General features: G+C 46.5%; 1 protein-coding gene across 3 annotated transcripts in view; it reads right to left on the bottom strand.

The window, feature by feature from the left end:
* Positions 1 to 520: 520 nt before the first annotated feature.
* PPP1R36 (protein phosphatase 1 regulatory subunit 36) overlaps positions 521 to 13,686 on the bottom strand; it is a 63,633-nt gene continuing 50,467 nt past the window's right edge. For 2 of the 3 annotated variants that reach the window (XM_073570681.1, XM_073570671.1), the window contains 2 exons: positions 3,453 to 3,635; positions 521 to 854 (listed from right to left, as the gene is read on the bottom strand). In XM_073570681.1, the coding sequence (XP_073426782.1) occupies positions 638 to 854; positions 3,453 to 3,635 (400 nt within the window). In that variant the 3' untranslated portion in view covers positions 521 to 637. Of the gene's footprint in view, positions 855 to 3,237; positions 3,346 to 3,452; positions 3,636 to 13,686 lie in introns of all 3 variants that reach the window. The other variant, XR_012231286.1, reaches the window with a different exon arrangement.

The raw sequence follows: 13,686 nt of genomic DNA on the forward strand, positions 1-13,686 counted from the left end.
GCTCTCCCTACAGAATCAGCAGCAGCAACCTCTCCCTATGCTAAGATCGGCAGAAGTAAGATGGCGGTCGGCGTGCACGCCCTTTTATAACCCCTGTGACGCCCACCAAAGCAAGCCAATCACTTGCATGCCCTTCTGAAAGATGGTGGTGACCCCTGCCTATGTCATCACGTTGCCCACAGTGTCCGTGTATCCTGATTGGCTGAAAAAGAGCGCAAAACAAACTTTTGAAACGCGACTTTGGCACATAAGTCGCCGACCTCGTGGCCGACCTCATCCTAGGGTCGGGTTTCGTTTCATGAAACCCGACTTTGCCAAAAGTCGGCGACTTTTGAAATTTTTCGACCCGTTTCTCTCAACTCTAATGATGACCATTACTTTTACCCCATCCTAGAAATTGGGCAGAGACAGAATGTCCTGTAATCATAGAAATACTGATGACAGCGGGAGAAGAGGGTTCTGGCCTTGAAGGAGGCAGTGACTTTACAACTAGTAACATAACACAATGATGTAACTGATAATCAATAAAATATGAACAGTTTTAATGTTAAATAATCGTGGATACAACATAAAATGATGACTTAGTAAATCTTTCGCTCAGGCAGTCCATAGTCTGCGGAGTTAGTCCTCATAGTCCTCAGTAAATATCAGAATATGTGGCCTCCGTGGTGGCTCTGGATATAACCTGGCTCTGGCGGCCAGTAGCGGGTCGTACTGGTGAGTGATGACCAGAGAAGTCTAAGGATGAAGCAGTATTGTGTCTCTCCACATCTGGCTCCTCATCTTCATCAACTCCGAATGGCGTCAGGTCATGAAAGTGGAATTGCTTCAGAGGTTCTCCGATTATCCCTATACTGTGGAGACAGAGAGGAGCGTGAGATGAACAGCTGATCTCATGTCTTGACTTGTTTTCAGATGTTTGGTTCATACTCAAACCCCTCCTCGCATATTACTCATGTTCCAGTGTGCGGCTGCCCTGTTACTGTAAGGGGGTGAGATAGAATGACTTACTTGCTTCCCTTCCCTTCTTCCAGTTGTCTTTTATCTGTTGATGTTTCCATATGCTAATGCTGATAATGTCTATGATAAATGCTTGCGGTACTGCTACATAGAAATATGTATTATCGCTCACATTTATGGTACTGCCACATTTATATATGTGTTACTATTCTTTGGAGAACTGTATTATGTTGTGTTGTTTAGTGTCATACTGTATATAATGTAATGTGATGGTTAGTACTGATGATTATGTACAGTTTAGGGAAAGTAAAGTGCATCCTTCTGGGGACATTAGAGGCGGGCACCTTAGTATATAGTTCTTATACATAGGGTAGGTGTAGTTCTGTTCTGGGCCTCTAGATGGGGGCATACTAGTGTGCACTGTAGAAAAAAGAGAGGGAGAAGCCAGCGCTGCTTGTGGTCAGAACGTAATACATAAAGTGTGAAAACACACATTGGTTTCTATCTGTATTCAAAAATGAGACATTTAGCAAAAAATTGATCAATTGTTTGAGCTACCCCGCCACGTCAAGGCAGTCTCGTATGGGGAGTCCTACTCTACGTTTTTTATGTTCGCTGTGCCATTGCGGCCTCCTAAATATATAAAAGCAAGACCTCATTACATGCACACTGTGGCTCAATATATTGATCAATATTTTGCTAAATGTCTCATTTTGAATGCAGTAAGATATGTGCATATGCACCTCATGTTATGCGTTCTGACCACTGGCAGTGCTGGCTCTTTTCTTTTTTTATTGCAAATAGTGTGCACTGTAGGTATAGGTTGTTTATAGAGGGTTAAGTGTAGGAGGGGCTGCCGGGTGATAAGACAGGGGTTTCTAGGAAGTTAGGCCAGACGGGGCCAGGGTACCCGAAGTGTCCACATGGGCTATAGGCCCGGACAGCTTGGCAGCCACGTAACGTTAAATCACTCCAGCCCACGATATCCATGGCCACTGTGCATCATAGCAGTGGGCCAGAACAGGAAAGGGAAGATGTGGCGACTCACTGCTTGGGCGGACGACTTTAGGGCAGGAGTCGGTTGGTTGGACAGAAGAGATGAGGGAAGTTGGAGCTTCGACGAGATCGGTACAGATGGGCCGGATGCTTTACCAGAGGCAACCAAGCCTTTTGAGTCTGGGGCGAAACAGGCAGAAGGAATTGTCATCATGGCGAGGTCAGGCCAGGAAGGAACTGGGGAGCAGTCTAGGATAGTCCGGGCGTGTACTGCACAGAAGCGACAGCCAGACAGGGAAAGATGAGGAAACAAGTGGATTCCATGATGTACCAACTGTGGAAATAACGTGTGAAGTATTCAGTAAAGAGAATGTTCAAGTTATCCTGGACTGTGTCTCCATTACTGGGGGTCGCCTGGAAGAGGGACTGTCGCCGCCTGGGAAGTGCCCGGGGGAAGCTGATTATTGAGGTGCAGGTACGCTGGAGAGAAGAGTACAGTTTTCTGTAAGGGAAGGACTGGACATAGCTGTTGCAGTCATACAGGTCACGACTACAGTCCTGTCCCTCCATTACATTACTATCAAGCACTTTGTATGTAAGTGTCGCAGTGTCTGTGCTCCAATGACAGAGGTGGAAATACATTAGCTTGAGACGAAAAGCACTAGGACTTCAAAGGGGTTTTCCAGTTTCAGAAACACCATGTCCCCTGGCTGCAGCTTGTTTTAACAAAAGAAACCACTTTAACTCCCCCTCACCTGGTCCAGTGCTGAGTCTCAGTGTCTGTTATTGTCTCAACGCTGACATCACAACGGTGAACATATCCTGGTTTTCTATTTACGGTATTTTACATCAGGCAATTGTGCAGCATTTTTACTGCGATTTTGTAAAGTTGTGTCAAAAAAATTCAGTGCAAACGCAATGTGTGGACATAACTTAGGGGAATGTCCACACAGAGGTTTTTTTATGTGGATTTTGAAGTAGATCCACTTGAAAATCCACAATAAAAATATTCACAGTGCATTTGAATTTTTTTCTATATTTGTTTTCAAGCAAATCTGCTTCGAAAAGATAGTTTGAGGAGACAGCTCATGGGTTTTGGCAAAGATCTCTTCCACTTTGTTTTATTTCCACCTTGGGACATTGGGAATTTTTACGGTATCTGTTTTTGATACACCAGGGCCAGGCATGTATGGTTAATTAAACAGCTTTACTAAAAACTGACAGGAACAACATGTCAGACCGGCACTCAGGCATTCTGAATTATATTTTTTTATAGATTACCTGCAGCTGTCACTAGGGGGAGCTCATTGCATAGAGATTTACACAGCTCCCTGTGTTGTCAATAGGATCTGTATACATCTGTCTGTTCTTAGCTCCCTCTACTGGTGGCTTCATGGAGATAAAAATGTAAAAATACAGAAAAACAGAAATTGCCAATACAGGGCAGGTACAAAGATGAGACCATAGGAAAATAACAGGCATGATAATATACTTACCAGGCTGGGATGTTGTAATCCACAGTCTCCTCCATATCCAGGTGATCACTGCCTTTGGGGTGAAGCTCATGTTGCTGGAACAAGTATTGAGATCGTTCCTTAGGAGTTGGAATTAATGAACTGAGCACGGGGGAGCGCTGAGTGATGATTTTCTTTATGGGGTATCTTTTGGCATGAGCTTTCCTGTTCCAAAAAAAGAAATCTGTTATAAATAAAATAGGGATCTCTATGCCTATGGCAGTAGTAATACAATATGGCGTGTTGCATCAGTCGGCATGCAGTGTGCTGCAATCTCTGCAGCACCCAGGCTTTAATGACTGATGTGCAGAAAAAGATGGCGGTATGACGATGCTACATTGCACCATAATTAAGACCCACCACGTTGGCATGATTATGACACCTACATGGCAAGAAGGCCAGAGGATAAGGATTGTTTGCAACATGTGTGTCGCAGAGTACGGGCTGGAATACAACCACACTCACCTTCATCATGGTCCCATCTTCGGCACTGTTTGGAAAGTCAATTTGTACCACAGCCTAATGGTAGCAGAAAGAAAAAGCGAGAATCCAAAAATATATATTCTGTAGTCATCTATTGCAATGAAGTTTGTGACTTCATTATATGTATATTAGGCTCGTAAGTGCACTTGTGGGCTTTTCGGTGCACTTATGGCCTTATAGGTGCACTTGTGGGCTTATTGGTGCACTTGAGAGCTTATTGGTGCACTTGTGGACTTATCGGTGCATTTGAGGGCTTATCGGCGTACTTGTGGGCTTATCGATGCACTTGTGGGCTTATCGATGCACTTGTGGGCTTATCAGTACACTTGTGGGCTTATCGGTACACTCGTGGCCTTATCGGTGCACTCGTGGGCTTATCGGTGCACTCGTGGGCTTATCGGTGCACTTGAGAGTTTATAGGTGCAAATGTGGGCTTTTCGGTGAACTTGTGGGCTTATCGTTGCACTCGTGGGCATATCGTGCACTTGTGGGCTTGTTATCGGTGCACTTGTGGGCTTATCGGTGCACTTGAAGTCTTCAGCTCATCTTCTTCCTACTGTTGCCCCCTCGCTTATTGACTGACAAAGACTCGGCTGCATAAAGTCACCTCTGCTCTCCACTGTCAATTAAGACGCAAAAGACGGCACCAGTGGGAAGAAGAAGAGATGAGGATTGCAAATGCACTTATATTCCCAGCAGTGCACTTGCAAGCTTAATTTTGGAGTAGAACAGGGCGCTGGCTGACGACAGTACAGATATTCTTGTAAATGTGTTCTCCTGCCTTATTATAGCACTACATCAGGAAGATTCTTACTGCCAGGTTCTCTTTAATACCAGGCTAATCGATAACATATATGATGGGTGTGTTATTAATCACGTATCTCTCAGCCTGCGGTATCACAGTTGTAGGACAAGGTGCGGCTCCCGAGCTATTTATACAGCTGCAAACCTCGTGTTCTGGGCAGTGTTAATCCAAACTGGGGACTTAAGTCTCTATTATGATGTACTATGACATGGTATCCCGTGGTTAGCATACTGAATGCAAATGTAGTCACAAAACAGACAGCCGTAGGAGCTCACTGATCACAGGGGAAGAAATAAACTTTGCATAAATCAACAGTGCTAGCATAATAAACTCTATAAAATACAACCACAATTCCAAAAAAAAGATGGGACGATGCATAAAATGTAAAGAAAACAAGAATGAAATCATCTGGAAAGCTCTTATATACATACAGGGGCATGGCTCCCTTTTTGGGATGTTCATTTTGCCTTTATAGCTTTCCACGCACAGGTGTCTGAACAGTCGGGACCCAGGTCCTGCTCTGCCCCCATCTACTACTATATTGAACTCTGTGGATGCATAGTGAGGTGACTACAAGCGTTAGGTACCATCCCAATTGGGGACACCTTGTCTCGGTGGGATGACTTTTATGCTTTTTTTCATCAAAAGTGTGTTAACTTAGTACCTTATGTTATTTACATGTATTATTACTATTAGTTTATTTACTTACTATAGGGTATATGCTCATATTGATGTTATCATAGGTTCTCTCTAAAATCAATCTTTGGTGAAATCAAGATGGACGTCCAGCTCACTGAGGGAACATATTAAATCTGCCTATTGAAACCTAGGAAGACTTGAGGAAGAGGAAGTGCTGCTGCTTTGTAATAAGTGTTTAATCTCACCACAGTGCTGGATTCACAGCTACATAGCTTATTATAATGTTCTTCATACTGCTGCTTCTGAACATATGCTACATACTGTAAGGTAGCGCTGTCATTCAAGGTTGGGGACACTCGCTTGGCAGCCAAATAATCACGTCCGGCATGGGTTTTCCATAAAACAATAGCAATCCATGCAGTTTATTCAGGCATCATAAACCCACAGCAGCAACAAAAAGTTCATATAATCAGCATAGCGTTCATGACAGAGCTTCCCTCTGTTATCCCTGTGGTCACACAGGTTACGCAATGTCCAGTACTCAGGCTCTTCAGCCTCACAGATATCACACCCCGTCACGGTTACCTCATGGCTGCTTCAGCTCACTGCAGACGTTCATTCCCTCTCCCTCTGTGAACTGTCAGACGCTTGCAGCCATTACTCACAGCATTCACGTGCTGTCAGGCAGAAAGCCCCATCTCCCAGCGGGACCTTCCATAACGGACCAACCGGGTCCAAGCATTCATTCATGTGACCTACCCTGGCCACCTTATATGGTCTGTAGCCACGCCCACCGGGTCACATGGCTATGACCTCATCACAGGTCCTACAAGCATTCATACATTCTTTACTATGGCATTCTAGCCACACCCCTGGGTGGATATGTAGTTAGCTCTCCCTAACCCATTGGCACGAAACCTCAGCAGTATCACTGCTGATCAACACATACACAAGTCTTCATCTCAAGGCCACCCACCTTGAGATACATTACGATCATTCAGCATCCTACACCTATCAGAACACTGGAAATGCTTATACGCCTGTCCTGGGACACCCACACAGCGCCCCCTAGCGGACACATACCTCCCCCCTCTGTTCAAACTTATAGGGTTGAACACACAATATTACCCCAGGATCTCGTGACCGCGCACTCATTACAACTTGCCCCACAGGTCGAGAGAACCGTCTCCGCCCGTCATACGGCCTCATCTCTACGTTAGGCCTCCCCCGCCCACAGCGGTCAGAATATCGGCCCTGATCTTTGGCCCTCCAGTCACAGTCTGTCTGCGTCATCAGACACTGTTTAGTCACCACACTCCTTTCTCTCACTGACCGGCTCTCCCGGTTGGTGCGGTCATAAGTCTTAATCGAGCCTACTGTCTGGCCTGAGTCTGACCCATTCAGCGTCTTACAGGAACTAAGGTCTCTCAGCCTCGTACGGCCCGTCGAATTGCCACTCGCTGACATTCTTCGGCCATCTGCCATGTCACTACTTGGAGGAACCCTTCGGGTCCTTACATCTTGGGTTGCACTGTACCTCTTTATTGATCCGCAGATGGTCTAGCCTCAACTGCTCAATCTCTTGCAGGCACCCCACTCGATACTCCAAGAGCATCCGAAAGCTTCTCAAGCTTTCCACGGAGCCAACCACCATGATGGGGATCCTACCCTCTTCACTGGATACCGCAGGTACCCCACTCGATACTCCAAGAGCATCCGAAAGCTTCTCAAGCTTTCCACAGAGCCAACTACCATGATGGGGATCCTACCCTCTTCACTGGATACCTAGTCTAAATCATCAGGAGGGATCCTCACTCTCACCACACCGGAGACATTTACAAGGTCTTGCATTACCTTCCCGAGTCTTCCAATGATTCTCCCAATCAGACTTTTGGGTACCGGAACTACATCTTTCCGCAAACCCAGCCGATCCATAGCCTCCCTTGCTAACTCTAGGCGTCGAGCAGCTTTCATATTACTCCGCCTGACCAACTGTTTGACATGGAGACATTGCAAATGCATCTCTTTCAGGACAGCTACCCGGTTTGCTGTATCTTCTCTGGCTGAAATTATCACCAACTGCCGAGTCTCAGGTGCCCAGTGCACCTTACATGCCTTGACCACCTTTTTAAAAGCCTCATGCACCCCTTCCTCAGCACAGGTTTCTTGCATGTCCTCGGGCATGTCAATCACAGACTTGAAGGTCGTGGCCTTGCTCTCTTCCTGGCCAGGAGGCTCTGGCTTTACCACAGACACTTCCCTCACTAATAATAATAATAATAATCTTTATTTTTATATAGCGCTAACATATTCCGCAGCGCTTTACAGTTTGCACACATCATCATCACTGTCCCCGATGGGGCTCACAATCTAAATTCCCTATCAGTATGTCTTTGGAATGTGGGAGGAAACCGGAGTGCCCGGAGGAAACCCACGCAAACACGGGGAGAACATACAAACTCCTTGCAGATGTTGTCCTTGGTGGGATTCGAACCCAGGACCCCAGCGCTGCAAGGCTGCAGTGCTAACCACTGAGCCACCGTGCTGCCATACAGTTGACCCGACTGGGTGACTGTCTTCTTCAGTTCTTAGCTCCCCAACTTCACGAGATCCCATCTCTTCATGACCCTCTGCCAAGACGGGCACCGGCAGCTCCGGCCCACCACCAATCGGACCCGTCCGCTGTACATCTCCGTCCAAGCTCTTCTCCCGCAGAAGACCTTTTACTACTCCTCTGAGTTCTTCCATCTCTTCCCTAAGGGTCTTGTTCATGTTTTGCCACGTTGACAGGTGACCTTTGAGCTCAGAGACTTCTTTCTCTAGCTCTTCTATTCTGTGCTCCCTTTCTCTCTCAGAGCCACAGTCACCCCCAGAGTCTGAGTCACCCCGGCCTGTCGAGTAATCCTTCCAGTTACCCACTAACCGTGTGAATACTTCAGCCGTCTTATCAATTCGGTCAACGTCAGTCCTGTCACGAGATGTCAGGTCCGTCCGTTGGGCAGACGTACCCCTTCTTTCGATCACACATACCTCTGACCTGTCCACGTCAGGAGCCGTCCCCGTCTTAATATCTGCTAGCCCAACAGTAGAAACGTCTCCAACCTCCTGCCATATATCATCAAAAACGATAAAGTCCCGGCCCCTCTCCAAGGCATACACTAAGTCAGGTGGTATCCCGCTACCTTGGCACTCACCACTTGTGGACCCCTCAAACATTACTCTGTCTACCGCATAGTTCACCGTGACCCCATGTTTACAGCAAACCTTGACCATTTTCTCAGCCAGACAGAAAGTGAGAGGAGTTCCTGTCAGAGTCACCTGACTCTTTGAGTCCAGCCGACGCGAGATTCCTTCTCGGTGCAGTGTTATGATGAGTCACCGAAGGAGGAAAAAACAAAATACCAGCTAAGTCCAGAAAAATCAGAGAGGTTGGCAGCTATCGGATTGCAGACCCCTGAACCTATCCACAACAACTAGCAGTAGCCGTGGGGGGTTTCTACGGTGCCCTAGACCCCTCGATCACAGCCGGAGAACTACATAGCCTAAAGACAGAAAGGGGAAAAACTAAACTGCCCCAGAGCAGACCCCAAAGCAATAGGCAGCCCCCAACATATAATGACGGTGAAGCAAGATGAAAACACTAACACAGATAGAAAGATAGGTTGAGCAAATGATGGGGCCCAAGTTAACTACATAGGACAGGATAGGAAAGCTGCTGTCTGCCATCCGCAAAAACCCTATCAAAATGAGTCAACCGACTGATAGGAAAAACAGGCCCTGAAGTCGCTAGGCTTCAAAAGACTATATCAGCACTCAGGTATATTCTGAAGACAGAGCAAAAGAACAACAGATCAGAGACAAAAATGGAATTCAGCTCACTCCCGGCCGGGGATGGCAGAACTCCCAAAAAACAAGGCAAAACAAAAACAAAACTGAAGAGTACAAAGCAGAGCAGAAAAACTTAGCTTTGAGATGCAGGAATCAGACTGGTCTCCAAGAATCCAGCAGGAAAATCAGCAGCCAGGAAGAAGGGCGTCGGCAGCCTTATATCCAGTCCTCAATTCCAGCCACCCAGTTATCATCTAGCTGCCCAGGTGTTTGGTAATCAGTCTCACTACCTTCCTTCACTAGAGGAGGGAGTTCATCAGACCTCAATGGTGAAGGGAAAAATGAACTCACAACAGTACCTCCCCCTTGAGGAGGGGTCACCGAACCCACATCCATGCCACCAGGGCGATCCGGGTGAGCCCGATGAAAGGCACGCACCAATCTTTCGGCATGAATATCAGAGGCAGAGACCCAGGAATTATCCTCCTGACCATAACCCTTCCACTTAACCAAATACTGGAGTCTCCGTCTAGCCAGACGAGAATCCAGTATCTTCTCTACCTCATATATTCATGCCAAAAGATTGGTGCGTGCCTTTCATCGAGCTCACCCGAATCGCCCTAGTGGCATGGATGAGGGTTCGGTGACCCCTCCTCAAGGGGGAGGTACTGTTGTGAGTTCATTTTTCCCTTCACCATTGAGGTCTGATGAACTCCCTCCTCTAGTGAAGGAAGGTAGTGAGACTGATTACCAAACACCTGGGCAGCTAGATGATGACTGGGTGGCTGGAATTGAGGACTGGATATAAGGCTGCCGACGCCCTTCTTCCTGGCTGGTGATTTTCCTGCTGGATTCTTGGAGACCAGTCTGATTCCTGCATCTCAAAGCTAAGTTTTTCTGCTCTGCTTTGTACTCTTCAGTTTTGTTTTTGTTTTGCCTTGTTTTTTGGGAGTTCTGCCATCCCCGGCCGGGGGTGAGCTGAATTCCATTTTTGTCTCTGATCTGTTGTTCTTTTGCTCTGTCTTCAGAATATACCTGAGTGCTGATATAGTCTTTTGAAGCCTAGCGACTTCAGGGCCTGTTTTTCCTATCAGTCGATTGGCTCATTTTGATAGGGTTTTTACGGATGGCAGACAGCAGCTTTCCTATCCTGTCCTATGTAGTTAGCTTGGGCCCCATCATTTGCTCAACTTATCTTTCTATCTGTGTTAGTGTTTTCATCTTGCTTCACCGTCATTATATGTTGGGGGCTGCCTATTGCTTTGGGGTCTGCTCTGGGGCAGTTTAGTTTTTCCCCTTTCTGTCTTTAGGCTATGTAGTTCTCCGGCTGTGATCGAGGGGTCTAGGGCACCGTAGGAACCCCCCACGGCTACTGCTAGTTGTTGTGGATAGGTTCAGGGGTCTGCAATCCGATAGCTGCCAACCTCTCTGGTTTTTCTGGACTTAGCTGGTATTTTGTTTTTTCCTCCTTTGGTGACTCATCATAACAGAGTACTGATCGTGTGGAGCAGCTCGCTGCGGAAGTGCGGGGAATTTCCGCCTACCTTGCTCGTTCGCATGCTGTTGAACCAAAGATCCCTACACCTGATGTATTTTTTGGGGATCGATCTAAATTTTTGAGTTTCAAAAATAATTGCAAATTATTTTTTGCCTTGAAGCCTAACTCGTCAGGGAGCTCCGCGCAGCAGGTTAAAATTGTCATCTCTTTGCTGCGTGGCGATCCCCAGGATTGGGCGTTTTCTTTGAAACCAGATGATCCTATTCTGACTAATGTGAATGCATTCTTTCAAGCTTTGGGGTTGTTGTATGACGAACCTAATGCTATTGATCAGGCTGAAAAGACCCTGTTGGCATTGAACCAGGGTCGAGATTCTGCAGAGTTGTACTGTCAAAAGTTCCGAAAGTGGGCGGTCCTTACTACCTGGAATGATAATGCCTTGGCTGCTCTCTTTTGGAAGGGTTTGTCAGAAGCCGTAAAAGATACTATGGTGGGATTTCCTGTTCCCTCTGGTCTGGACGATTCTATGTCATTAGCCATTCAGGTTGATCGGCGTTTACGTGAATGCAGGATTGCACGAGAGGTGTTGCCACCGGTTGAACAGACGTCTGAACCTATGCAATGTGATAGAGTTTTGTCTAAGGCGCAACGTCAGGAGTTCAGAAGGCGTAATAAGCTGTGTTTTTTCTGTGGAGATGCCTCGCATATTATTTCTGTTTGTCCTAAACGAGAGAAACGCTTTGCACACACGTTTTCTGTTGGTGGTGTTCAACCTAAATTTCTTCTGGCAATTACTCTGATCTGCTCCCTGTCCACATTTTCCGCCAAGGCTTTTGTGGATTCGGGAGCAGTGCTAAACCTAATGGACTTGGATTTTGCTAAACTTTGTGGATTTACGATGACACCTCTGCAGACGCCTATCCCTTTGAGGGGGGATTGATGCTACTCCTTTGGCTAAAAATAAACCTCAATTTTGGACCCAGGTGGTCATGCGGGTCGCCCCAGACCATCAAGAAAATTGCAGATTTTTGGTATTGCATGGTCTGCATGATGCCGTTGTTCTGGGGTTTCCCTGGTTGCAAATTCATAATCCAGTTTTGGATTGGAAATCTGTGTCTGTGGTGAGTTGGGGTTGTCGGTGTGCCTTTAGTGAGGGTCCGGTTTTTTCCACCTCTCCTCAGTCGCATGATGTTCCTGACTATTTGGCGGACTTTTATGATGTATTTAGTGAGAATGAGTCTGCGTCCTTGCCTCCTCATAGGAGTTATGACTGTGCAATTGAACTAAGCCCGGGGTGTAAATTTCCCAAGGGTCGGCTCTTCAATTTATCTGTACCCGAGCACGAGGCTATGTGGTCCAATATTAAGGAGGCGTTGGAGAAGGGTCATATTAGACCATCCTCTTCACCCTTAGGTGCCGGGTTTTTTTTTGTGGCCAAAAAAGGATGGTTCTTTAAGGCCTTGTATTGATTATCGTGCCCTCAATAAAATTACTATTAAATATCAGTATCCGTTACCCCTGATTTCGGCTCTATTCTCTAGAGTTAGAGGTGCTTGCTGGTTTACCAAGCTTGACCTCAGGGGGGCGTATAATCTTATCCGCATTAAGCAGGGGGATGAATGGAAGACGGTGTCTAATACTCCGGAGGGACATTTTGAGTACCTGGTGATGCCTTTTGGGCTCACTAATGCCCCTTCTGTCTTCCAGTGCTTCATGAACGATATTTTCCGAGACTTTGTCGATAAATTTTTGATTATCTATCTGGATGATATTTTGATCTTCTCCAAGGATTGGGATTCTCATGTGGAACATATTCGGACTGTGTTCCGGATCTTGAGGGAGAATTCCCTGTATGTCAAAGGATCGAAATGCCTTTTTGGAGTACAGAGGATTTCATTTTTGGGATTTATTTTGTCTCTGTCAACTACTGAAATGGACCCGGCCAAGGTACAGGCCATTTATGATTGGGTTCAGCCCACTTCTTTGAAGGCCCTCCAGAAGTTTTTGGGTTTTGCTAATTTTTATCGGAAATTTATAGCAAAATTTTCTAGTATTGCCAAGCCATTGACTGATCTGACTAAGAAGGGTGCTGATGTGTTGAATTGGTCTTCTGAGGCTGTTGCTTCCTTTCAGGAGCTGAAGCGAAGATTTACCTCCGCCCCGGTTTTGCGGCAACCTGATGTCTCACTCCCGTTCCAGGTAGAGGTGGATGCTTCTGAGATTGGTGCAGGAGCTGTTTTGTCCCAAAAGGATCCTGTAACATCTAAAATGAATCCCTGTGCTTTCTTTTCCCGAAAGTTCTCTCCATCTGAACGTAACTATGATGTGGGGAATCGGGAACTGTTGGCCATGAAATGGGCATTTGAGGAGTTGAGACATTGGTTGGAGGGAGCTAAACATCAAGTTGTGGTCCTCACTGACCACAAGAATTTGATTTACCTAGAGTCGGCTAAACGCTTGAACCCTAGACAGGCTAGGTGGGCCTTGTTTTTTACACGTTTTGATTTTGTGGTCTCTTTTCTTCCTGGAACTAAGAATGTCAAGGCAGACGCCCTCTCTAGGAGTTTCTTTGCTGATTCTACTGTGGTGACCAAGCCTGCTACCATCTTAGGCGAAGGGGTAGTTCTTTCTGCCATCTCGCCCGATTTGAGACTTGCTCTGCAAGAGTTCCAGGAGGACAAACCTGAGCGTTGTCCCAGTGCAAAGTTGTATGTTCCTGACCAGTGGAAGAAGAGAGTGATGTCTGAAGTTCATTGCTCTGCTTTGGCTGGTCATCCAGGTATTTTTGGTATTAGAGATCTGGTGAGTCGGTCTTTTTGGTGGCCCTCCTTGTCTCGTGATGTCAGGATTTTTGTGCAGTCCTGTGGGACTTGCTCCCGGTCTAAATCTTGTTCTCGCTCTAGTGGGTTGTTGATGCCTTTGCCGGTCCCCAGGAGGCCATGGACCCATATTTCAATGGATTT

Source organism: Dendrobates tinctorius, unplaced genomic scaffold (genome assembly GCF_039654945.1).
Source record: "Dendrobates tinctorius isolate UK_male_01 unplaced genomic scaffold, ASM3965494v1 ptg000006l, whole genome shotgun sequence".
Lineage (NCBI taxonomy): Eukaryota > Metazoa > Chordata > Amphibia > Anura > Dendrobatidae > Dendrobates > Dendrobates tinctorius.